At 36.4% G+C, this 22030-nt stretch overlaps 1 protein-coding gene across 1 annotated transcript in view; it reads left to right on the forward strand.

Moving 5' to 3' along the window:
• Window positions 1-21845, forward strand: part of RPGR (retinitis pigmentosa GTPase regulator) — a gene marked incomplete at its 5' end in the record, with an annotated part of 37048 nt that extends 15203 nt beyond the window's left edge. The window contains 9 exons of the mRNA XM_009710337.1: window positions 5096-5254; window positions 11773-11928; window positions 12497-12621; window positions 13760-13939; window positions 14856-15021; window positions 16452-16558; window positions 18374-18439; window positions 20784-21638; window positions 21690-21845. Of these exons, the coding sequence (XP_009708639.1) occupies window positions 5096-5254; window positions 11773-11928; window positions 12497-12621; window positions 13760-13939; window positions 14856-15021; window positions 16452-16558; window positions 18374-18439; window positions 20784-21638; window positions 21690-21845 (1970 nt within the window). The remainder of the gene's footprint in view (window positions 1-5095; window positions 5255-11772; window positions 11929-12496; window positions 12622-13759; window positions 13940-14855; window positions 15022-16451; window positions 16559-18373; window positions 18440-20783; window positions 21639-21689) is intronic.
• Between the last annotated feature and the right edge of the window lie 185 nt (window positions 21846-22030).

Here is a 22030-nt window from a genome sequence, read left to right on the forward strand (position 1 = left end):
TGTAGCAACGGTTTTGAGTTCATATACAGATCTTTACTTGACTAGTCTTTGACCACACTCACTCAAGAGGGGACAATTTTTCAGAAAGCATTAAGCTTGGCAAGCATACATAGCTCATTTGTCCACTGGAAGAGGTGGAGAGCAGGAAAAGCCGATTTATCTAACCACTGCCGTGGTGTCTACAGCAGAACTGTATTTGTGGGGCCAGAAAGGAATTTAATGTATTAGACCTCTTCTGGTGTTTCCCCTGCCTGAAGTGTTACTGTAAGCAACGTCAAGACAGATTCTCACTAAGAGGATGCCTTTTCGTAGAGAGCATTGCAGGTTCCTTGAATCCCTTTCCTTAATGTACTTTGTCATTATTTTTAAGGACCAGTTTTAAAGATAATCTGTTCCACAAACACTTAGAATTTCAGTGTTTGAGGTGGTCTCAAGCAATTTGGTCTTGAATAAATACTTTTTTTTTTTTCCTTCGTTTATTCAAGGGATCTAGAGTGATCCAATTCTTTTGTCTACTGCCCTTATTTGCCACCAGCCAGGTCTCATACCTTTCTCTTAGCTGCAGTATGTGCATTTGCCTTTGAGGGGCAAAGATAGTTTTCCATTTGCTTGCCCATTTCCTTGACATGATTCAGTGACCTAAAGTTTAGTGATAAAGAAGATGTGCCACGCTAGGGAAAGTTCAACACGTGAGAATGTGACTCATATGAGAGGAGAAAATGAAATAACCAGGTTCCGTTGTGAACAGAATGTCATCAAAATGCAGATGTACTGCAGAGTACATAATGTCCTTAAATGCAGATGTACTGCACACATACTGTACTCAAAATTTATCTGGGTAACTGGATTCTTTTTATGTTTGATAGCTATTCTTCATAGATTTTAGACTACTATTTGCCTTAAAGGGATATGTAATGTATTCAAAAATTGCTTTAATAAATGGGTTTATCTTTGTTAGCTGGATTATTAAGTTGAAAAAATGTAATAAACTTGATTAGTTTGGGAAGTCAATGGAAGCTTGGCCATTTGAATCTCTAATCCTTTTAATTAGATTGTAGTGTTTAAAAGGAAGTGCTGGGCTCTTCAAAGAGAACTGCCTAAGTAGTTAACTCCCAAGTGCTTTTGGGGGTTCGTCAGCTTGTTTCTAGAAATATATGGCAGATCCAAGAGTATTAAAAACGCTCCTTACCTTCCAAAAAATACAGGGTTCTTTTTGTTGTTGGTTTTTTTCCTTTCTTTTCACTTAGAATCCCTAATAAAATCTCTTTTTGCTGTTTTGGTTACAGAAAGCCCCACATTGCAGTTGACTTTCTTGTTGTTAACTGGGTTACTGGTTTAGAATAGAAAATTGATGCTGCTGCAGAGTATCAGCCTGTTCAGTGCATTTCTGTGCGTAGGTATAAGAATAAAGATCAGAATTAAAACAGAAAATCAAACTGAACAGAGAAGCCTAAACACAGTCCATAGTTTAGAAATGAAGTGAAATGGAGTATACTTTTCTGCAGCTGATATCATTTGCTGTTTCTTAAAAAATATAGACAGATTGAAATGACTGCAAAACACCTCTTAGAAAAAGTGTAGAAGAATGCAACAAAGGTATTTCTGCAACAGATACGTGCGGGTAAATGAAGTGTTACAGTATTATTGGGGTAGTTTGTGTGTGCAGGGAAGAAAATGTCAGAATGATAGAAAAGAGAAGGACAGCTGGGAGGATGGGGTTACACTCCTGATGATGATAGTTGGGAAATAGAGCTGCTATCCTCTTTCCTCGTCTTGCCAAAGAGAATGTAGCTCTGTGAATAGATTGTGGGTGGCTCCTCTTAATAGCCTGGGCCCTATGAAACCCTGCAGGAAGCTTGACATTGAGTAATATTGTGTTATTGTCATTCCCTGATTGCCTCTCTGTGCAGTTAGAGCATTCAGTAAAGATAATAAGTCCAGTTGGTGGCATAAGTGGCCCAGGAGCATGGTACTTGAAGAATCTGTGCTGTTGTGAGAGGCAGAAGTGATCTTGGAAAATATAGAAACTGTATAAAATAGTCTGGGCTTTCTATGACTAAGGCAGAGGCTAAATTTCTTAGGTTTTGTAAGCTTTACGAATAAATTCTGTGCCATCAAAGTTAGGTTCTAAATCTTTGGTGGAAGTGCTGGGTTCCAACTTTATGTTGAGGCTTAGGATCCATTTTCCATTTAAAGCAGAAATTGGGCTTTTATGAAAAAAAGTCCTTTTTACAGTTTTTGCTCTTTGAGTATGTCATACATTTTTTCCAGAATGTTCAAGTTAATTGATAAATTTATGCATTTAAATTAATTTGAAGCCGAGGTATCTTAAAAAATGCATAACCTGTTTTTTTTTTTTTTTTGTCCTGAGTGAACTTTACTGTAAAATAAGAGACATACTTCTGATTCTCCCTATAGTTAAAATTCATTGAAAACCTATCCTCAGGCTTCCTTTGAAGAAAATAGATTATAATTTAGAACTTTTTTTTTTTGCTTATTGTGGACTGTCAATACCAAAGGTAACATACATCACAGAATGACTTCGTCTGAGAGGATGGGAGGAGAAGCACCGCTTTATTAAAAGACATAGTAGTTTAAGGGTTTTCATCAGAAGAGCTTTGATTCATTCTGAAGGGTGCTGGCAAAGCCAGTCTATGCCGCTCTGTTCTATGCACCGGCTGCTGTAGTCACTCTTTAGCAGAAGTAATCAAGAGCCAAGTGCCACAAAAATTAAAAATACATATCACGGACAAAAGAGTTTTCCAGGAAAAACATTTTGAATCTAGTTTATCTATTGGATTTACCAGATGTCTTAAATGAAAATGTATTACTAACTAGTTGTCCCGTAGTTACACAAAATGAAGATGTGGTTTTGTAACCTGAAATTCTTGCTCAGTTCTGATTCATGCAAAAGGAGATTTTTAATGAGTGTATTGCCAGAGTAAAGCTCAGGAAGATTCAATAAAAATGACACATTTCTTACTGAGGTTTGACTTTCTCATCATCAGAATTAAAAATTCAAAAAGATAGAATTCCTTTCCTGTCCTGGCTTGGTATGCCCAAGTTTTAATAAACTTCCCTTCATTTTGAAACATGTCCTTTAATTTTTATTAACTTGTTTTTAATAATTTGACTAATTTCATTTGCTTTTTATAATGCATATGTATCTTCATTTTTCCAATTTTATATTTTTATTCATAGGTTTGCTTTTAGCTCTTCCATATTTCCTATTTCTGTGTAGGCTTATTTTTTTGGTCATTGCCATTGTCCTTAAATTCCCAGATTTTAAGTTGTGGCTGACAAAGTGCAAGGACAAAGCAGCAAATGTAGCAGCTATCTAAATGGGGAAATATTCACAAAGACTAACAGAGAACTAGTAATAAGCTTGTTTTCTTGTGCTCTGCCTGTGTTCAACGGAGGGAGGGATGGACTTCTCTAATGGTCAGTTCTGAACACCTAAATAAGCCTTCAGCTGTGAAACTTTCTTTGAGCTCATCCCTTTTCATTGTCTGTGGGGAAAGACCAGCATTTCTGAGGTCAACCCAGCTTTCATGTTGGCGAGGAATTCGTAGCTTTTGAGTAAGAATCTCTCAGATACTTGTGCATCATGCAATAGTAGCGCCTCTAAATGGTGTAAATTTGTGAACACTACATGTATCCCTCTGAAAGTAAAAGTACATTTTGTACTGAAGTACAAATCTGCATGTTTCCAAAAATATCGTAGATGAGTGCTTCTGGTGACTGAGCTTTAATAATGGAGTATACGTCTGGGGTTTGTTATTATGTTGATTCTGTAACTGTAGCTATCTCTTCAAATTTTCTTTAGCAGGCAGCTCCTATGCTAGCTTAAACATGTCTTTATCTTGGAGTAGCTCCATTTGAGAGTTTGTTTATCCTTGTGCTTTGTTATAGCCAACTGGGATTAAAAACCAAACTTTTTCTTAGGTAATAGTGTATGATCTTTTTTTTGGTAAGTAATTTCAAATTCAGGTTGTGGGCCACAATTTGCTATGAGGACACTACTCTACAGATATCTTTTTCAGAAGTGGAGAACACTCAGCTATTAACTTGAAGCTTTCCTGGCAGTAAGGAAATGTTTTCTAACTAAGTCTTACTCTGACCTATAAGAATAGTTCAGGACCCGTTAGCACAGAAAATCAGAAATGTGGCTGTAGATAAATTGTTAAAAAATATGTAAATAAATGTAAAATGTAGATAAATGTAAAAGATGTAGATAAATTGTAAATATAGCAATGGAAAGTACATTTTACATGTTCTGTTTTTAACTATGATAGAAGGATATATAGAATGCTGTCTTGAATGGTAATTCAGATTTACATAGCAGTGAAAAAGCAAAGGGAGTGATTGAAAAAGATAAAGGAAACTTGACAGTAAAATGAATTACCCAAATTTGGGATTGAACAGGTTTTGAACTGGATTCTTAAAAAGTCTGGATGAATGAGAAGGGTCTTCTTGTATGATTATGTAGCAGATCAGAAAGAAGTTACAGGAAAAGATCTGTAAAGACATCTTGGTATTTTTTTGAACTTAGTTCTGGTGGAGTTATTGCTATAGAACCACTGCTGTATTCCTGTTGTTGGATATATAGCTCTTTTCTTGCTGTCCAGACCACACACATTTTCATGTCATTTACTCTGCTTTTTTCTTTTTTTCTCTATATCTTGCAAGAAGAAAGCATGGATTTTCCATCAAAATTCCATGCAAAACAATTTTCTGTTTTAATCGAGATTCTTACAAGCAACTTCATTTGACGTAGATACCGATTGCAGAGGGACTTATAACCCCTCAGAAGCAGGATGTGTATGGTTTTGGTTTTCTCTTGGCTAGATTCCTTGCAGGCTAAATATTGCGGTTCTCATCTTGGAGCAGGCTAAAATTTAGCTACCTCTTGTCTCATCAAAGCAGACTGCTTTGCACAGCTGTTTGGACATTATACAAATACGTTCGATTATCCTGTAATGTTCATATTATGAACGTTTTCTATCTTACTGATTTGTGTCTGCAGCAGTCTTGACAACCCATCCTTGCTTCTGTATGCATGCTGAAAATCTTGCTCTGTTCTCTATTTTCACAGGAGATGGTGAGCTCTATACTTTTGGAGAACCTCAGAATGGGAAACTGGGATTATTGCCTGAACAGCTGAAGAACAATAGAGTCCCACAGCCCGTACTGGGAATTATGGAAAAGGTTAATAAGGTTGCTTGTGGTGGAGAACACACAGTGGTGCTGACAGGTATGCAATTTAACTGTCTTTTTTTACAGCCCTATAACTTAATCAGTAAACTCAATTTACGCTGAAGAATTTACATCCCGCTGAAACGTAAGATGCTGTAGTGATCCTAACTAGAAGACAATTGTACATCAAGAAGGTAGAAATCCACGTAGCAGTTAACCCAAGTGCTGGCCTGTGCTGTGCCGCACATATAGTTTGACGTTCGGGCCTGTGCTGTGCATCTCCCTTGGCTATGGGCTCAACTGAGCCAGCTGATTGTAACAGAGGAGCTTACGGGCAGCACCTGCTTGGTACCACTGGTTACACCACTTGTGTGTCCTTGCCTTTATTTAAAACTTCAGCAGCAAGTTCCCATGTGAATGTCCTTTTTGTTTGACAGTATAAATGATTAATAGAGTTGTTTTGCTTGTAAGAAAATCCTATAAGAGGTCAAATGACCAAAATGGGGTAGCTTTTCACGGATGGTATCTGTGTGGCATGCTGTGCCTGGCTGGAGGCCTGTTCAATTCCACACAGCTCAGGAGTCCCAGCATCTGAAGGGATATAAGATTATTGATACTATCTTTTTCTTTGTAGTCATAGCTCCAATAAATAGCATTTTAAGAGATACTTTACAGAGTCTGAGTGCCTTTCTTACTGGAATTGTAACAAGCCAGCACCTCCTAGAGCAGCATGGATGATTGATGTTTCTTTCCTCTAAGGAGCTTGAAAGTGGTATGGGTGTGAGGGGGGAAATTTTAGAGGAAAGGTTCCATTCTGTAGTAAATTTAAATGACGTTGAATATTTAGGAAGGTATTTAGGAAGTCATTTTTCAAGTTGCTGTTAATAGTGATGAAGATGCACAATCTACTGGATGCCCAAATGGATTAAATATCTCTTCTTGTGATATAGAATTTGCCTGTGACTTTGAGCAGAATCTTTAGCGTAGGTATAAAACTAGTACAGATACAGACATTCAACATACCATGCAACTGATAAAAATCAGCAAATACAGCTGTTACATATTAGTTCACAGGATTGTATGTATAGTACTTGGAAGATGGTGTATATTACTGTACTGTTAAATAGTTGTGTGCCAATGGTAAATTAGCTTTTCAAAAAGATGTATACAAAGTATTGCTAGCTATTTATTTCCACAATTTCTATCCTGAACTGTAGTAGTATAGAAGCAGGAAAGAGAAGTTTCACTTTGCCCACAGGTGATTTAAAAAATACCAGCTTTGGCTTGTAATGAATTCTACAGCTGTATAACATGCCTGTAATTAACCTCCTGCCAAAATGCAAAAGCTGTAAAACCAGGTAGGATGTATAGATATCAGTCCTTAAATCTGTATTTTGAAAATGCTGAATAGTCATCTCTTGTCAATCTGGTGGCGTGCCTTCAAGGTTATGTAACCAAAATTTCTGAAACATAAACTGAAAACTGAGGGAGATTGTAAGTAATACGATGTGGTATTGTACTGCAGAAAGTGGTCATTTCTGGTGCAATCAGTACTGAAGTGTATATTGCACCTTGAGATGAAGTGGTGTGACCACAAATTGAGAATTCTGATGAGGAATGTATCTTCAAAGAGGAGCAGAAACATTTATACCTCTTTTAAGCTCATTTTTCTAAATTAAGAATGTAGTACAATTTTGAAGAAATTCTGGATTTCATGTATCACCTTCCATGAAAATGGGTGCTGTTTGGCTTTGGTAACACTATATATACTGATGTGGTTTTCATCTTTTCAGGGTTTACCCAGTTTTTCAGGATGTGTCATTTCAATCTTAAAAATTAAGAAGCGAGTGTCTGACTGTTGTATATGCCCCTGTTTCATCTATCTCATTTAACACAGGAATAGGATAGGAGAAAATGTCATATAGAGAAACTGTTGCACATCTTGGCTCATTTCTTGTCATCAGTTCTACTTAGAGTTTATCGAATTAGAAGAAAGCGTAATCCAGTTATCTTACTGAGTACAAGGCAAGTTTCTTCCTGACTCTCATACATAATTAGTCTATTCCAAAGCACTTCATTTGATTTCTTTTTTATGACTAGCTTATCTGTTCTATTGGCAATTTTGTATGGTAGGAACCACTGTTATCTGGGTTTATTAAATCAGGCTATTCTTTGGAATCTCTCCAGCAAGTATCAGAGTAAATGGTAGAAAGTATATATTAAAAGAATTCATTTTTTTTTGTCTGAAACTCCAAAATGAGAAACTCAGATTTATTTTTTTTTTTCCCCAGAGATGCAAAAATTAAACTGTTGAGAACAATGATTTGGAAAAAAACTTTTTAAAGATACAGGTTTTTAGAAATGTTGAGTATGGTATTGGACTTTACAGGTCTTATTGTTACTTCTGCATTTAATATTTGCAGTTGTTCTAGAGAATAAACAGAATCGCAGTTAAAAATTCTATCCTGCAAAAGCTTTCTCTCCCTGTCGCAGCATTCATTTCATGACCGTCTATCAGCCGGTTCAAGAATATCATATCCTCATCCCAGATGACTTCTCTCAGAGACTAAAAAAAAATGCATCCACTACCCGCAATGCTTGCAAATGCTTCTGTCTGAAAATGAAAGCTGTTGGTGTCATCACTTTCAAAAGAAAGAGGAGAGCAGCAATATCAATTTTTGTACTTTTTCAATAAAGCTTGTTAAAGAGTAGAATAATAGTAACAACTTGTGAATCTAGAAATTGGAGAAGAAACAGATGATTGGGAGTGGCCTTAATATCTTCCAGTTTTTTTCAGATTATGACAGATCCTCTGGGAATAATACTGTCTATAAAAGGATATATTGCATCCTTTTATTCTCTGAAAGAACGGAAAGCAAAGACATCTATTCAAAGGAAAAAGTGAAGAAGTCCTTTGAGAATAGATCATTTGACGTAACAATACAGCATATTAGTGCCGTAGTGTGTAAAATGTTAGACTTTTCATCTTCTGGCTCAAGGTCTTTAAAAAAGAAAAGAAAGTCAAGATATTCTTTTGAAAGAGGATGAAAAAGCTCTACCTTTTCGTGACACAACTGACTGTTCAAACCATATAGGATTATCTAGATTTTTCAAACCATTCTTAAGTCTGTATACTATTTATACTGAAATCCCCAAATCCAACTACTAGCTCTGGTAAAACTAAGTATTGTGTCGATGGCTGATTTTTACAGTAACATTTTTCAGCATTAGTTGTTTAAAAATAAAGCTATTGTAAGAGGGACTAGCCTGTTGTAGGCATAATAGTAGTAGTAGTAATAATAATAATGATGATAATGTTCAAGGGAAATGAATCTATGTCGAAAGATACAAGCATACCTGTCTGTTTCTGTTTTTCTTCCATGGATTTTTAACTTTGTCCATGGCCTTAAATACATAGCAAGGAATGCATGAATCTTAGAAACACTATTGGAGCTCACTCAGCTCTTTCAGCAAATAGCGTGTGTTAAAAAACAAATCTGAAAGCTGTATAGATTTTTGCCTAGAACTATTTTATTTATAGTGAGAGCGGTTATGGAGATTAAAGACCGTGTTATGTACTCCAGAAGATGCCTGCAAAGGTGGAAGATACAGAGTTACAGGGAAATCCCTGTTCTTCCAAAAAAAGAAAGTGTAGGAAGTAAAGGAGAAGCAGTCCCAGCACTCGGGTGCTGGAGGGCACTTGGAACAATGAAGCCATTGGCTTCTGTGCAAGCTCTGAAACCATTGCTCTTCATCCTTCAAGGGCCCTTCCCATCGGCTGCTGCTGGCGAGGCAGCAGTTCCTTCCTCGAGGCCAAGACAGGACTTGTGTTCTGTTTCTTCTGGGTCCGGTTATATGGCTGAGCCTTCCTTGTGACTCACCGAGGCACTGGAGCCAGTGCTGCTTCCCTCCTGCTGCTGCGGCCATACGTCTTTCCTCTCCCATTGTACCACTCTGGTGCTGCCTTGACCATTCCACAGCAAACTATATCAGGGAACCCCCCCAAAACTGGGGCTTACTGAGTTGAGCTGGCTCACTGCGTAGCCGGGGGGACAGCAGAGACAGTGCAAGTGGGGACTGAAGAGAGAGAATGGAGGAACGGGATCTGCCCTTTGGCTGGCAGTATGTTTTCTTTGTCTCATCCCACCATATCCTTACTGGGACCGAGGACAGTGAGAAGAAAGTGAGAATGGGGCTATATCTCCTTTTCAATTCGTGCTGTAGGCAAATTCATTTACAAATTCAAGTTCAGAATGATGAAATTCACCTCTGTCATTTTATCACTAAGTCTGTGAGGTTGCTTTGCCACAGACTTCTCTTTCCATGTATTTATAAAGACAGATTGGAGAAAATGCCTCATTTCTGCTAAATGAGATTATTACTGAGGTTTGGCCTCACTTGTGCACCAGAGTGGTGAATCGTTTAAGAAAGGTGCAAGGTTTTTGTCTTCCTGTGCCTTGATGATTGACTAATAAGCAAATTTAGGAGGAGCAAAATTTAGATGCCCTTGGTCTATAGGGGCAGTAAAAGAAATCATTCTTCTTATAAAGACACTCCAACCTGGTCTTGGATTGGCCCCTTCTCCTCATTGTCAGTAGAAAAGGAGGAAAGAAAATAGTTTCCTGGACTTCTGAAGTTAGCGTTTGAAAACATCTCCCTCTAAACACAAATGCAAAAGGTATTGCAGGTTTCAAGCTAGGATTAAAGATCATGTGAAAAAACTGCAACTTCACTCAAAATAATTATGTTAATCATGTAAAGCCATATAATTTCAAAATGACAAGATCTGCCAGTTTCCAAAGAAATGTTAAGACAAATGCGGTACTTCCAAACAGAATTTATGGAATCAGCCATCCTGAGAAAGTCACTTACTAAAATAAATATGAGACTTCGATTCGTATAGAGAAAGCTCCTGTCTTTCAGGTGTAGTTTCTTGTTTCTTATGCAGAAAATCTGAATGTTACAGAAAATGTCTTACTTCTTGTTTTACTTTTTAAAGATCCCGGGGTGTTCCTTTCTTACACTGAAATTTCCAACAGAGGGAGCTTTGCTGTTACATTTAGTAAAAAACCGGCTTTACTCAGTATTTTTCATCTACAGTCTGAAAAAGTATGAGACCATTGGGGGTTCTTATGGTGTGAATTCACGACATCTTAATATGGAACAATTTAGAAGGAACAGAAAGGGCAAACCCTTTCCTAGAAAGAACATTTCCATGCGTAGTGTTACAGTGTTTCATTGTGGTTCCTTTGAAATTGGAAAGTTCAATATAAGTTAGTAAGCATACTCTGGTAGTGATATGGAATCTGGTCTGTTCTCTGCTTCTCCTTCCCTGACAGTAGTGAAGGATTAGTTTGAGGGAATGGTAACATAATTTGTTTTTAATATTTCTCTAGTTTGTGGCTGCCCCTGAGAATTTGGTCACACAGTATAAACTACTTTCGTGGCACTGAAATTTCCTTTGCTGTTCCAGTAGCCTTGTTTCCTCGACACAAAGAAATGCTCAAAAAGCAAAGATTCTCTGTTGATTGTCGTTCCACAATTCCGCTGTGGATGGCCGTTCCTTTATTGCTTTTGAACGTGGTGAGATTTTTCACCTGATGGCATCTGTGCAGCAGGAGCAAGCATGCTCTGCACCATGTTCACAACACGGATGGAATGATACATTGCTCCCAGCTCTCAGTTCTTTTTGCTTGACATAGAATATTTTTTGTCCTTCCTAGACTTTCCCAGGTTTTCATAACAATTTTTCAAGTACTTGAAAAGCCAGGGAAGTACTACTTAGTTTGTTGCCTACATGCAGAAGAAAAAGGGGCAGGGAATAAAATTCTAGGAAAACCCCTCCTTTTCCCAAAAAAACTTAGTCTTTGAATTTCCCTTTTCAAGCATGACCTCATCAAGATTTCCAAGCTTTACAGTCTTCCCCTGTTGTGATGGAGTGCCAGGGATGGACACACCAAGAATCTTTATTGCTTTGGAGAAGCTCTTATTCTTTTTCCTGGCACAGACAGTCCATTAAATGGCCAAAATACAAATGCAGAAAGATGATTTTTCTGTCACAAGATAACACAATTATAGCGTTCTCTGTATTTGATGCAAGGCTGATTTGGTAGCTGAACAGAATACTGAAAGCTGTTCTGTTCCAGTCTCTTCTTACACACAAATTAGTATTGGTTTAAAGAGATTTAGTCTATTGAATTTAGAGTCATACAGTATACATGTAGGTAACCAGAAATTAAGATGAGACTATTGTACTTGAAAATGTACATATATGTAAACTTTGTGGTCTTGAATTAATTGCAGTATGTAAACTCCTATAAATCTTTTGTTAGCTGATATTTTGTGTACATCTGATCAGTGGATTATTTTGCAGTTATGTTAAAAAATATATTGCATATTGAACCATTCAAAAATCTTTTCTGTATATGTTTTAGTGCTTCATTTCCTGGTTTTTATTTTGTTGTATTTTGTTATTAATTGATAAATGGAATTGATTAGTTGGTACATTTTTTAACTGATAAAACATTCCTTTTTTAATGCTGATGTTTGTTGTTAATTTTGCCTCTACATTTTCAGAGACAGATGTATATACTTTTGGACTTGGACAATATGGGCAGCTGGGACATGGTACTTTTCTTTTTGAAACTTCAGTACCAAAGTCTGTGAAACACTTGAAGAGGCATAAAATATGTAACATTGCATGTGGGGAAAATCATACTGCTGTAATAGCAGGTATGTAAGTGAAAAATTCTGAAATGCACTTCCAGCAACTCTCTATTATACCATAAAAGCTTTCTTTATAAAACGAGCAGCAGTAGAAAAGATACGCAGACTTAGTAGTGCTAAAGGTTAAGTGAGGTGGTGAGAACGCCAGATTCAATTTCTGGCTTTCTCGGGAATCAGGAATTTCTGATTCACAGCCATGCCATGCATAGCTCTGTACCCATTACCTCCTGGGGAATTACAACCTCATAATGATGCCTTGCTAACAAGTATTCTTGTTTAAAAGCTTTTGTTTTTCTGTACAATTTCAATCTTACTATTTTGTTGTTTTGTTTTTGTTTCTTTTTACAAATTGTCTAGACTAACCCTCATCTCAGACAGTACTTTGCCTGAAAATACATGTATTTTTTGATCATATTCATCTGTTGAAAATCTAAAAATAATTGTTCAGGTTTTGCTTTTGGAAGAGAAATTTTCCTTACTTGCATGGCCTGTTACTTTGTTTGTAATGGTTTTGTTCTGGTTTTGTGTTGAATGTTAGTTTTTATTAATAACAACTTATTTTTTCCATTTGCAGAGAATGGCCTCATGTTTACTTTTGGAGATGGGCGACATGGCAAGTTAGGCCTTGGAGAAGTGAATTTTACAAACCTGTTTGATCCCACTCTATGTTATAATTTCTTGAGATTCACAGTCCTTTTGGTAAAACTTTTGTTCATGCTTCTCAGACATCAAAATACTTATTTTTTTAATGAAACAAGTTATTAATGAGAGTTAAATCTCATTGTAGAATTATTTCTTTCTATAACATTTAATTAGTAGATGACATCAATTGAAAGAAAAAGGAAGTGATATCTACTTACCACACTGTTCATTTAGTTTGGAATGTCTTTGGCTTGGACTACACATACAGACTGCTTTTTAGGATTGTATTCAGTAGTGTTGTGCTATAGTGTTTTGGTCTGTAGAGCTGTGGTAGCATATAAAATTAAATATTTGTTGCTATTAGATTGTTGGCTATAGGGAGAAACTAATACCTGTTCTGAAAACATCAGAGTGTCATCTTTTTTATTTTAACAATTATTTGGACAGTGGGATATTTTTAAACCTTAAGAAAATTTGAGGAGTTGCTTTTTTGAATCCAAATGGGATGAGAAAGCAGAAACACATTTAAGGGCATTGTTTTCATCTATTTCTTGAGGTGTTTAAGAAATAAATGTCACAGAATTGCCAGCATCAAAAATGCAAACATGACTCAGGATTGAGGAAAATTTGGGACAAAAGTCTGTTGATCACTTCTGTTTGTTTACTGGATGTAATGTTTAAGGGAGTTTTATCAGAAGTGGTAAGGGTTTTAAAGTTTTTAAAAAGTGAAACCTCTGATCTTCATGTGATAACACTTTATCTATGGGAGGGTGTAGGATTTGCTTTGCATTTTGTGGATTTTGTGATAAAATATCTAAGTTTGTATCACTGAAGCTCTTGGTATTGCCTACACTTGACTTGCATCAAAATAATTAGTTCAAATCCCTTTAAAATCAGTGGAAATATCTTTGCTTTCTTCTGGATCAATAATTTGATAGACCTGTCTTGTGTTCTGTTCAATACAAATATATTGTTTTTAAGTAAGAAGTGAACATAGATCACTAGTCATTAATAAATATAGTTAAGTACTTCTGTCTTGCTAAGGACATTAGGAGCTAAGTTTGAAGCAATTTAATATCTCTTACTTTTACTATGTTTTTCTTATAATCTAAGCCCCTAGAGATGCTTGTAAGAAAATGAGATCCTTGTATTGATACTTGCAAATGAAATAATCAGACCTTTTTTTGGTGCGTAGGTTGCTTGTGGTGGTTGTCACATGCTAGTTTTTGCTGCTCCAAGACCTAAAGGATCTGAAGAAGTACTCTTAGATTTATATGACAGCCGTTTGACTGCTACTGTCTCTAAAATGAGTGGACACTCACTACTAACAAACACCTTACAACTAACATCAGCACGAATACGACGTCGAGAGAGGGTACATTGAGCTGTTTAGAGTTGCCGTACTTCTTTTAGGAAACAAAATCACTTTTAAAACTAAAATCACAGCATATACCCAGCAGATAAATGTATCTTCTTGAAATACGTGTTTAATTTTAATGCATAAAAAGAAGAATTAATATCTACCCTGGTCCTAAACATTGATGCAGGTAAAAGATAGGTATTGTTCAGATTTTACTTGTTTATTTCTATGAAAAAGACTCAAATTAATTTTGTATTTTTTTAAATTCTAAAATGTAGAGCCTGTTACTTTGCATTTTTAAAAAAAAATCATAGAAATATTTTTTAAAAAGAACAAGAACCTCTTTTTGTTGTTCCCTGTGTCCTTGAATATATTAAACAAGTTCATAGTTTATAAAATATCAAAGGAGAAAGTTTCACAGTCATCTTAAAATGATCCTGAGATCCTGCAGCTACTTAAAATGGTAGTTTTTTCTCCTTTAGCTCCACTACATATTCCATGTGATTTCCTTGAACAGCACAAGGAGTTGGATCATTTCACTTACCTGCCTGAAAACTAACTCTACCACAAACCCACATTTATTTTGTAAAAATATATTGATGTTGTGGATTAAATACCTCAATGTTATTTGAGAGACTAGTATTTTCATTTTAAATAAAAATCAAAATTCTTTTTCTCCTTTGTTTGTAGTTTAAGACTGCTTGAGATTATTGTGTAGAAATGACCTAAAATATCCCACTACATACCTCTCTACTTTTTAGATCTATAAATAATTAAAATATTAAAGAAATTTTGTTTATGCTTTGTATGCAAAGTTACAACACTGTATCATCAAGTAAAAGAAAATACCGCTGTTAAGTATAAGAGCTTGCTTACGTTTTATTCTACTACTCTTACTCTCAATATATATTTTTTGTTTAATTTTCTAAAGGAAAAGTCGCCAGAACAGTTTATTCGAATGGCACGAACTCTGCCTCCACTGGGAGAAAACTTTTTAAAATCTTCACTACCTGTGACTAGCAACACTAGCCCACTCCGTTTTTGTGCAATAAGTCTTCCTAAAGCTGAACCTATGAAGGATAGAGACCATGAAAAAGGTGAAGTGTCTCCACATCTTGCTGCTGTTTTCTGATAATTATGTAGTTTGGCTCTCAACATTCATAAACTAATGCTCAGTTTGAACATGAAAGATTTAAGTTCAGTCTTAGTTCAGGAGGGTCTAGCAGCATACACACAGGAAATTTGAGAAATGCATACAAGAAATTGCCTTACACTGTTCATGTTTGGAAAACACGTTTAGAGATTTAGAGGAGAGTTGAATGAAAGAAAAACAACTTCGAAATTGTACCTCTGGTTCCTCAAGCCTGTAGAAATAGGGCTTCACAAAAATACTGTAAGATTAGTAACCATTTTCTCCATTTTCACGAAAAAGAAAAAGAATTACGGGAAAAAAAATTTTTTAGGAACAATCTTAAAGACACAGAAAGGCATGCAAGGGATCCTGGACAAGAAAAGAGGTCTACTAATTCTTACAGGATCTTTTTTCTTCACTTGGAAACGCATAAATACTCTTCAGTTTCTGTTATCTAAGATAATAAGGATTTGCAATCTTCTAGCTAATGCAGAAGCGCAGATAACAATGATACTGATACACTGCTGGACTTTTGAACAGATTCTCTAGAGCATTTCTGGACTTCATCTGAATTCCTGGGCATGTGTGATTTCCTGGGAAGAGCAATGCTGAAGAGTGCAGAATGCAGTGCTTCTGTGTAAAACTTAGCTCAGATTTATTGGACTGTCAAATCCAATTTGAAAGTAATTAATTCAGTTAGAATTAAGATGATTATTTGTAAAGCTGCCAGCATGTCCATTAGCTTTTCTGGTTCCAGGAAAGCAATGCAGTGAAATTTGAATTGCCTTTAGAGTCTCTTGAGGCCTAAAACCTCAGGTTTTGTGCCATATGAAACTGGTCATGCACCTGATGAACTTGAGGTGAACCTGAAAATCATACGGGTACGTTTTTATGATGCTGCATTGGAGTTAAAGTAACTGTCTCTCCATCCATTGCACAGATAATGTGCAATGTAGATAATACAACTGCAGCTAATTTAGACTAATTGGTACACTATTATTAAAGAGATTGTCCAAAAGAAGGTTTGTCCCATGTAATATTTATGCTTTGAAAGCCTGCAAAAATAGTCAGAGATCTACAGTGCACTGAGGCCAGATTGCTGAGCTACCTCTAATGTTAATACTGATGAAAAGGAGGTGGAAGTGTTTCTGCTGTGTCTTAGGATGGGGGAATGAGGAATCTCAGGGTTTAGTGGGCATGGTGGATTGGGTATACGGTTGGACTTGATGGTCTTTGAGGTCTCCTCCAACCGTACTGATTCTATGATTCTATGACTTCAGTCCTATGTCAGTAAAATAGAGATAATTTCCTATTTTACAAGAGTGAGGTGTTCTGTTTGCTTTATATTGGATGTTCCTATGGTATTTGTTTTCTTCCCCCTATTTTACCTTGAAGAAAAGAATCATCAAAAAGATAAACCTGGTGAAGGCTGTGCAGAAGAAGATTCAGATAATGAAAATAATGACAGAAACCTTGGAGATACAACTGACATCCTAAATATGGTAATATATTCCACTAATGAATCTGTGATTCAATCATTTTTATTCAGGGGAAGAACAAAGCAGCTAAATCATGTTTCAAGTTGTAGTACAGAACTCCTAGCTATCTCAGAATGACATATGTGGCACCAAGAAGTACTGACATACTGTTAAATGAGCATGCATTTCACATCACCATTATCCAATGCTAAAGTTTGTTTTCATTTTCCAAGTAATGTTGTAAAATGAGACTGAAGCGGTTGAAGTAGTGCAGCCCCTCCCCACACTTTAGCTCTGGGTATTGGAAAGAAAAGGGGAAGGACACCGGGTACTACATGGTGATCTCTAGCTCTGACCTTCCTCTTCTTGATGATTTCCAAGAGAGAGAATTGCAGGAAATGAAGCAGAAACCTATCTTTTCCTGTTTCGAGAAGCGTTTTTTTTAGTACAGGTGGATTATATTAAAGGGAAGACCAAAATGCAGACATTTTGATTATTTGGTGATCCCCAAGCATGTTCCTATGTATTTCTTTCATTTAAAAAATATGTTCACCTTATCACTTGGACACCTTTCCAAAACATTTTGTTCTCTTGGCAAATAGGGCATGTCCTGGCCTTAATGCAGTGCACTGGAAAGAGAATTGGATTTTGTCTGTTTTTTGACTTCAATGGAATGGAAACAAATGAGCAACTCACTGTGGAGTCAGCTCAGAATATGTTGACAGTTATGCTGGAGGGATTGCACATTTTACGGGAATTATTACTTGTTTGTACTTAACAGGACTTAGTAATTTAACAATCTGGTTTTGCATACCATTTATTTAACAGTGATAAAACTTTATTTTCATTAACAAGAAAAAAATTGTTTTCAGATACGATGCACAACGTGGCCTTCATTAATTTACTGAGGCATTATTTATAACATACTGCACACTTACTGTGCTAGACTTCCTTCTTTTTGTTTTTGTACCCATCGTGAATCAATTTTAAAACATTTTCAGAATGAAACAGTAAATTTGAAAAAAGTCTTTCAGGCAAACTTGTCAAAGTACAAAATAAAATGATTGCTCTTCTTGAATCTGAAAGAAAATAATCTGTTACAGCATAGTTGTTTCAATTTTTCTAAACTGTGGCAACATTCATCTTATTGACAAGTGTGACAAGAAGAGGAAAAACCTTTCATATATTGATGATACAAATTCTTGTGGGTCAGAAACCAGAACTGTCCATGCTCACTGTGTTGAAAAAGAATATGGTCATTAAACCATAAGCAGTTAACAAACATTATCTTGTCATTTGGAGTATATGGGAAGGGATGACCAAAATCTCACTGTGCTTGCCCACCTAGTAGTATTTTACATTGCTTTGCCTTTTGCTTTTTTGCTTTACATAGAGTAGATAAAGGCATTAGATTCCAATTAAAATTTCTGCTATGTAATGTTTCTTTGAACATCTTCTTTCAAGGCTGTGGTATCAAACCAGATGTTACATTGAAGGTTTTGCTGATGAGGGAGTAAGGTTATATTTGTAGCCAGAACTTCACGGTGAGCATCTGAAACATGCTTGTGGGCTGTAAGAGAGGACACGTAGCTTTCAGTCTCTATAGGCAGTTTACATGGTGACATTTAAGCTGGTTACCACTCTCTCTCTTTAGAGGCAGTAAATGAGGGAGTAGAAGTGAAATAGGCGAGTTGAGTGATGATACAGAGTTGTATCAACCTGACTGTGCAATAATATTAAAATGTTCATGTAATAGCTCTGTTCAGTAGAACTAGGCTTTGATGCTGCTTTTCCTATTAGTTATATTTATTTTTTTAACAGAGATCTTATTTTTTGCAGACACATGCAATGAAATTGAATCCCAGTGACCAGTCCTTAAAATTATCACCACTCCAAAAAAAAAAGGTAGCGTAACTAATTTTTTTATATATATATATGTATACTTGTACTGATGTTTAAAAAAAATCTATAATTCTTGTATTATCCTTGTACTTTATTGTACTGCTTTAAGTTTTTAAAAAGCTAGGTAAATTTTATAGGCCTCCTTTTGCTAATTTTCTGAATATCCACAAGCTAAAATTCTAAGAAGCTGACTGAAGTCAGAGAGAATTTGTGCAGGCACATAGAAATCCTCATATCCACCATCGTTTGAGATGAGAGGATATAATACTTCATCAGTTTAAGGAGCAAGAGACTATGATAATACATTTTGTAACTTAAGCTGATAACATACATTTCTACTGCTTTGTTGATATTAAAATATTTTAATTGACTTTTGGGACACAATGTAAGTAAAGATTTCATTTGCAGATATTCACCATGGAGTATATTTAAAGGAGCAATAATACTGGTTTTAATTATGAAATTATGATACTTTTGTATTCTCTATTTCACTCCAAAAGTGATCCCAGCATTTCACCATTTTGGTATATTTCATTATAATTTTATTTTTTATTTAAAAAATTATTCTGCAGGATTTGTTACATATGTGTAGAATTTAAAGCAGAAAGACAACAGGTTTTCAAAATTATTAGAAAGTGCATAACAGTGAGTGCATCAGTTTTCCAAAGGGGAAAGGTGGAGGAAGGTGTAAGAGAGCTCTAGCGTATGGGATGTGACAGTGGCTGCACAGTTCTTATTGCATTCGCTTTGAGCACTTGGATAGTGAAAAAGGTGTAGTAGTACATTTGCCATCAAGAAAATGTTATGTTCTTCTAATATATGCACTTGTAAATTCATTTCATGTGAAACACTCTACCCTTTATGCTATCTTTTAGTCTCCTCACACAAGTTGTTTCTTTTCTGCTTCAGATGTTTTTGTAATCTTTTTCTTTTGCTGTCATTTGTCCTTAATGTTTTCCTTCTTTCTTTTTAATTTTCTGCTTCTCGTGTGGAATAGAAGAACTATAAAAAAGTGAAACTGAAAAGAGATGGTAAGGGTGGGCTGAAACCCAAGGATTCTGATCTCATGAAGGAGGGCTCAAAATTAGACTCTGTCTCTTTACAAAAGCAGTCTTCACTTTCAGAGTCACCGAGACGAGATTTAGAAAAAAGTAGTGCCTTTGTAGGGAAGCCTATGGCCAAAAAAATTGCAATGAAAGGTAAATCTGAGCATGCACAAAGTGTTAGTACTTTGAAAAGTGGTGTTCAACAAATTACTAGGGACAAATGCAGATTAGTGAAAGGGGAAAAAGAATATACGGAAAATCCTGAATTTGTCAGAGAGGATGTAATTTATAATCTTCCCACTGAGAAACAAATTCTGACTGAAAAACTGAATTATTCCAATAAAAAGTCAAAAGCTGTTAAATCTAAGGAATCCCTTAAAATAGATGTACTTCCTTCTGCATCCAGGGATCGGTCCCAGACTAATTCATTAATTGTACAAAAGTACAATCCTGTTAAAACACAAGGAAGTCAGGAAGCAATAGAAAGTCAAAACAAAACAACGAATGTTGTTGAAAAATCTAATAAATGCAAAAGAATACGCGTGAGAGGAGAAGAAAGTAGTGAAGAGCAGAGAGAGTTTAAAAAAAAGGATCAATTTTTGAAACAAATAGCTGTAACTACATCATCATCTTCAACTGAGGAAAGTACTAATGATCTTCCAAAATACATACTTAAGAGTAGGGAAAAAGAAGAGGACTACTGTGAAGGTACAGAGGTCCAGAAGGCAATGAAAAGAGTAGAAAAAGTGAAAGATTTGGATTTAGAAAAAGAAGACAGTGAGATTGAGGAGATGCAAGCTACAAACAATGAGAAAGAATATGTAGAAGAGACTGATATAAAAAGCCTGAATGAGGAAGGAACAAACTCTGAAGCTAAATCTGATGAAGACAGGCAGTTCGAAATTAAGAATGAGGAGGAATCTAATCAAGAGCAGGAGAGTGAAGGCAATGACAAGAGTGAAAGTGAAAAAGAAAAATCAGATGAAACAGTTGCCTGTGAAGGTGAACTAGGTGAGGAAGAAGAAGAGAGTAAGATTAAAAAAGATAGAGGTGAAGTTTCAGTAGAAAGAGATGAAGATGAAGAGGAAAAAGATAATGAGGAAGAAAATGAAAGAGAGGAATCAGAGGCTGAAAGAGACAGTGAGAATGAGGGTGCAGAAGAGATTGAAGAGATTAATCAGGAAGATGGCAAAGAGCAAGCAGATGAGGAAGGCAGGTTGATGGAGGAAGAAGAAATGCTGAGTGAGAGAGAAAGGAAGGATATGGAGGAGGAGTATGCAAAAGAGGAAGACACTGAAAAGGAAAAGGAGGAACAGGTTAAAAGTGAGGGAAGAGATGAGAGTCAGGAAGGAAGTGAAGATACAGAGGGGGACGAAGAAAAAGAGATAGAGGCAGAAGAAGAAGGAGAAGATGAAAAGGAAAATGAAGACGAAAACAAAGAAAGGGAGGATGAAAAAGACAAAGAGAGTGAAGAGGAGTTAGGAGAATCATTGGCAGGGAGGGAAGAAGAGGAACAGGAAGAGGAAGATGGAAATAGGACTAAGGAGGTGAGGGAGGATGGAGTGGAAGAAGGAGAAGAGGGGGAGGATGAAGTAGAAGAGGAAAGAGATGAGAAGGAGGAAGAGGAAGGAGCAGAGGCAGAAGGAGAGGGGGAGAAGGGGGAAGAAAATGAAAACAAGGAAGAAGAGGAGTGGGAAAATGAAGAAGGAGAAGAAGATGAAGAGAGAGAAGAGGTGGAAGAAGATGAGGGAGTAGAGGAGGAACAAGAAGAGGGAGTGGAAGAAGATGAGGGAGAAGAGGGAGTGGAAGAAGATGAGGGAGAAGAGGGAGTGGAAGAAGATGAGGGAGAGGAGGAAAGAGAGGAAGAAGAGGAAGAAGGAGGGGAGGATGAAGAAGAGGAAGAGGGAGGGGAGGAAGAAGAAGGGGAAGAGGAAGAAGAAGGGGAAGAGGAAAGGGAGGAAGAAGAGGGAGAAGAGGAAGAAGGGGAAGAGGGAGAAGAGGAAGAAGGGGAAGAGGGAGAAGAAGAAAAAGGGGAAGAGGCAGAAGAGGAACAAGAAGGGGGAGAAGGAGAGGGGGAAGAAGGAGAAGAAGAGGAAGCAGATGTGGGAGAGGAGGAAGAAGAGGATGAGGGAGAGGAGAAGGAAGGAGAGGAAGAGGAAAAAGCAAAATATAAAAGAAAAAACTATATTAATAAGCTTCCACAAAAGAAAAGCAAAACCAGGAAGCCAGAGAAGACAGAAGGTAGTGCTTTACCAAACAACTCTAAACAAAAAATGAAGTCCAAACAGCATGTCGCAAATGGTTTACATAATTCAGAACAATTTTGGAACAATGTGCTACCTCATTATTTAACACTAAAGTAGCATAGACTACTGGAGATGCATTTTAAGCCTATTCAGGAAACTTTGGAACTATGCCAGATTGATTTTTATTACTTAAAAAAAATTTTAATGTAGTCAAAATATGTTATTATGCATATACTTTAAGTGCCAATTTCTTGAAAAAGACTGAGGAAAATGTTTACATTTGGGAAGGTTTTATGAGACAA

This window comes from Cariama cristata, unplaced genomic scaffold, assembly GCF_000690535.1.
Source record: "Cariama cristata isolate BGI_N322 unplaced genomic scaffold, ASM69053v1 scaffold14351, whole genome shotgun sequence".
NCBI classification, from domain to species: domain Eukaryota; kingdom Metazoa; phylum Chordata; class Aves; order Cariamiformes; family Cariamidae; genus Cariama; species Cariama cristata.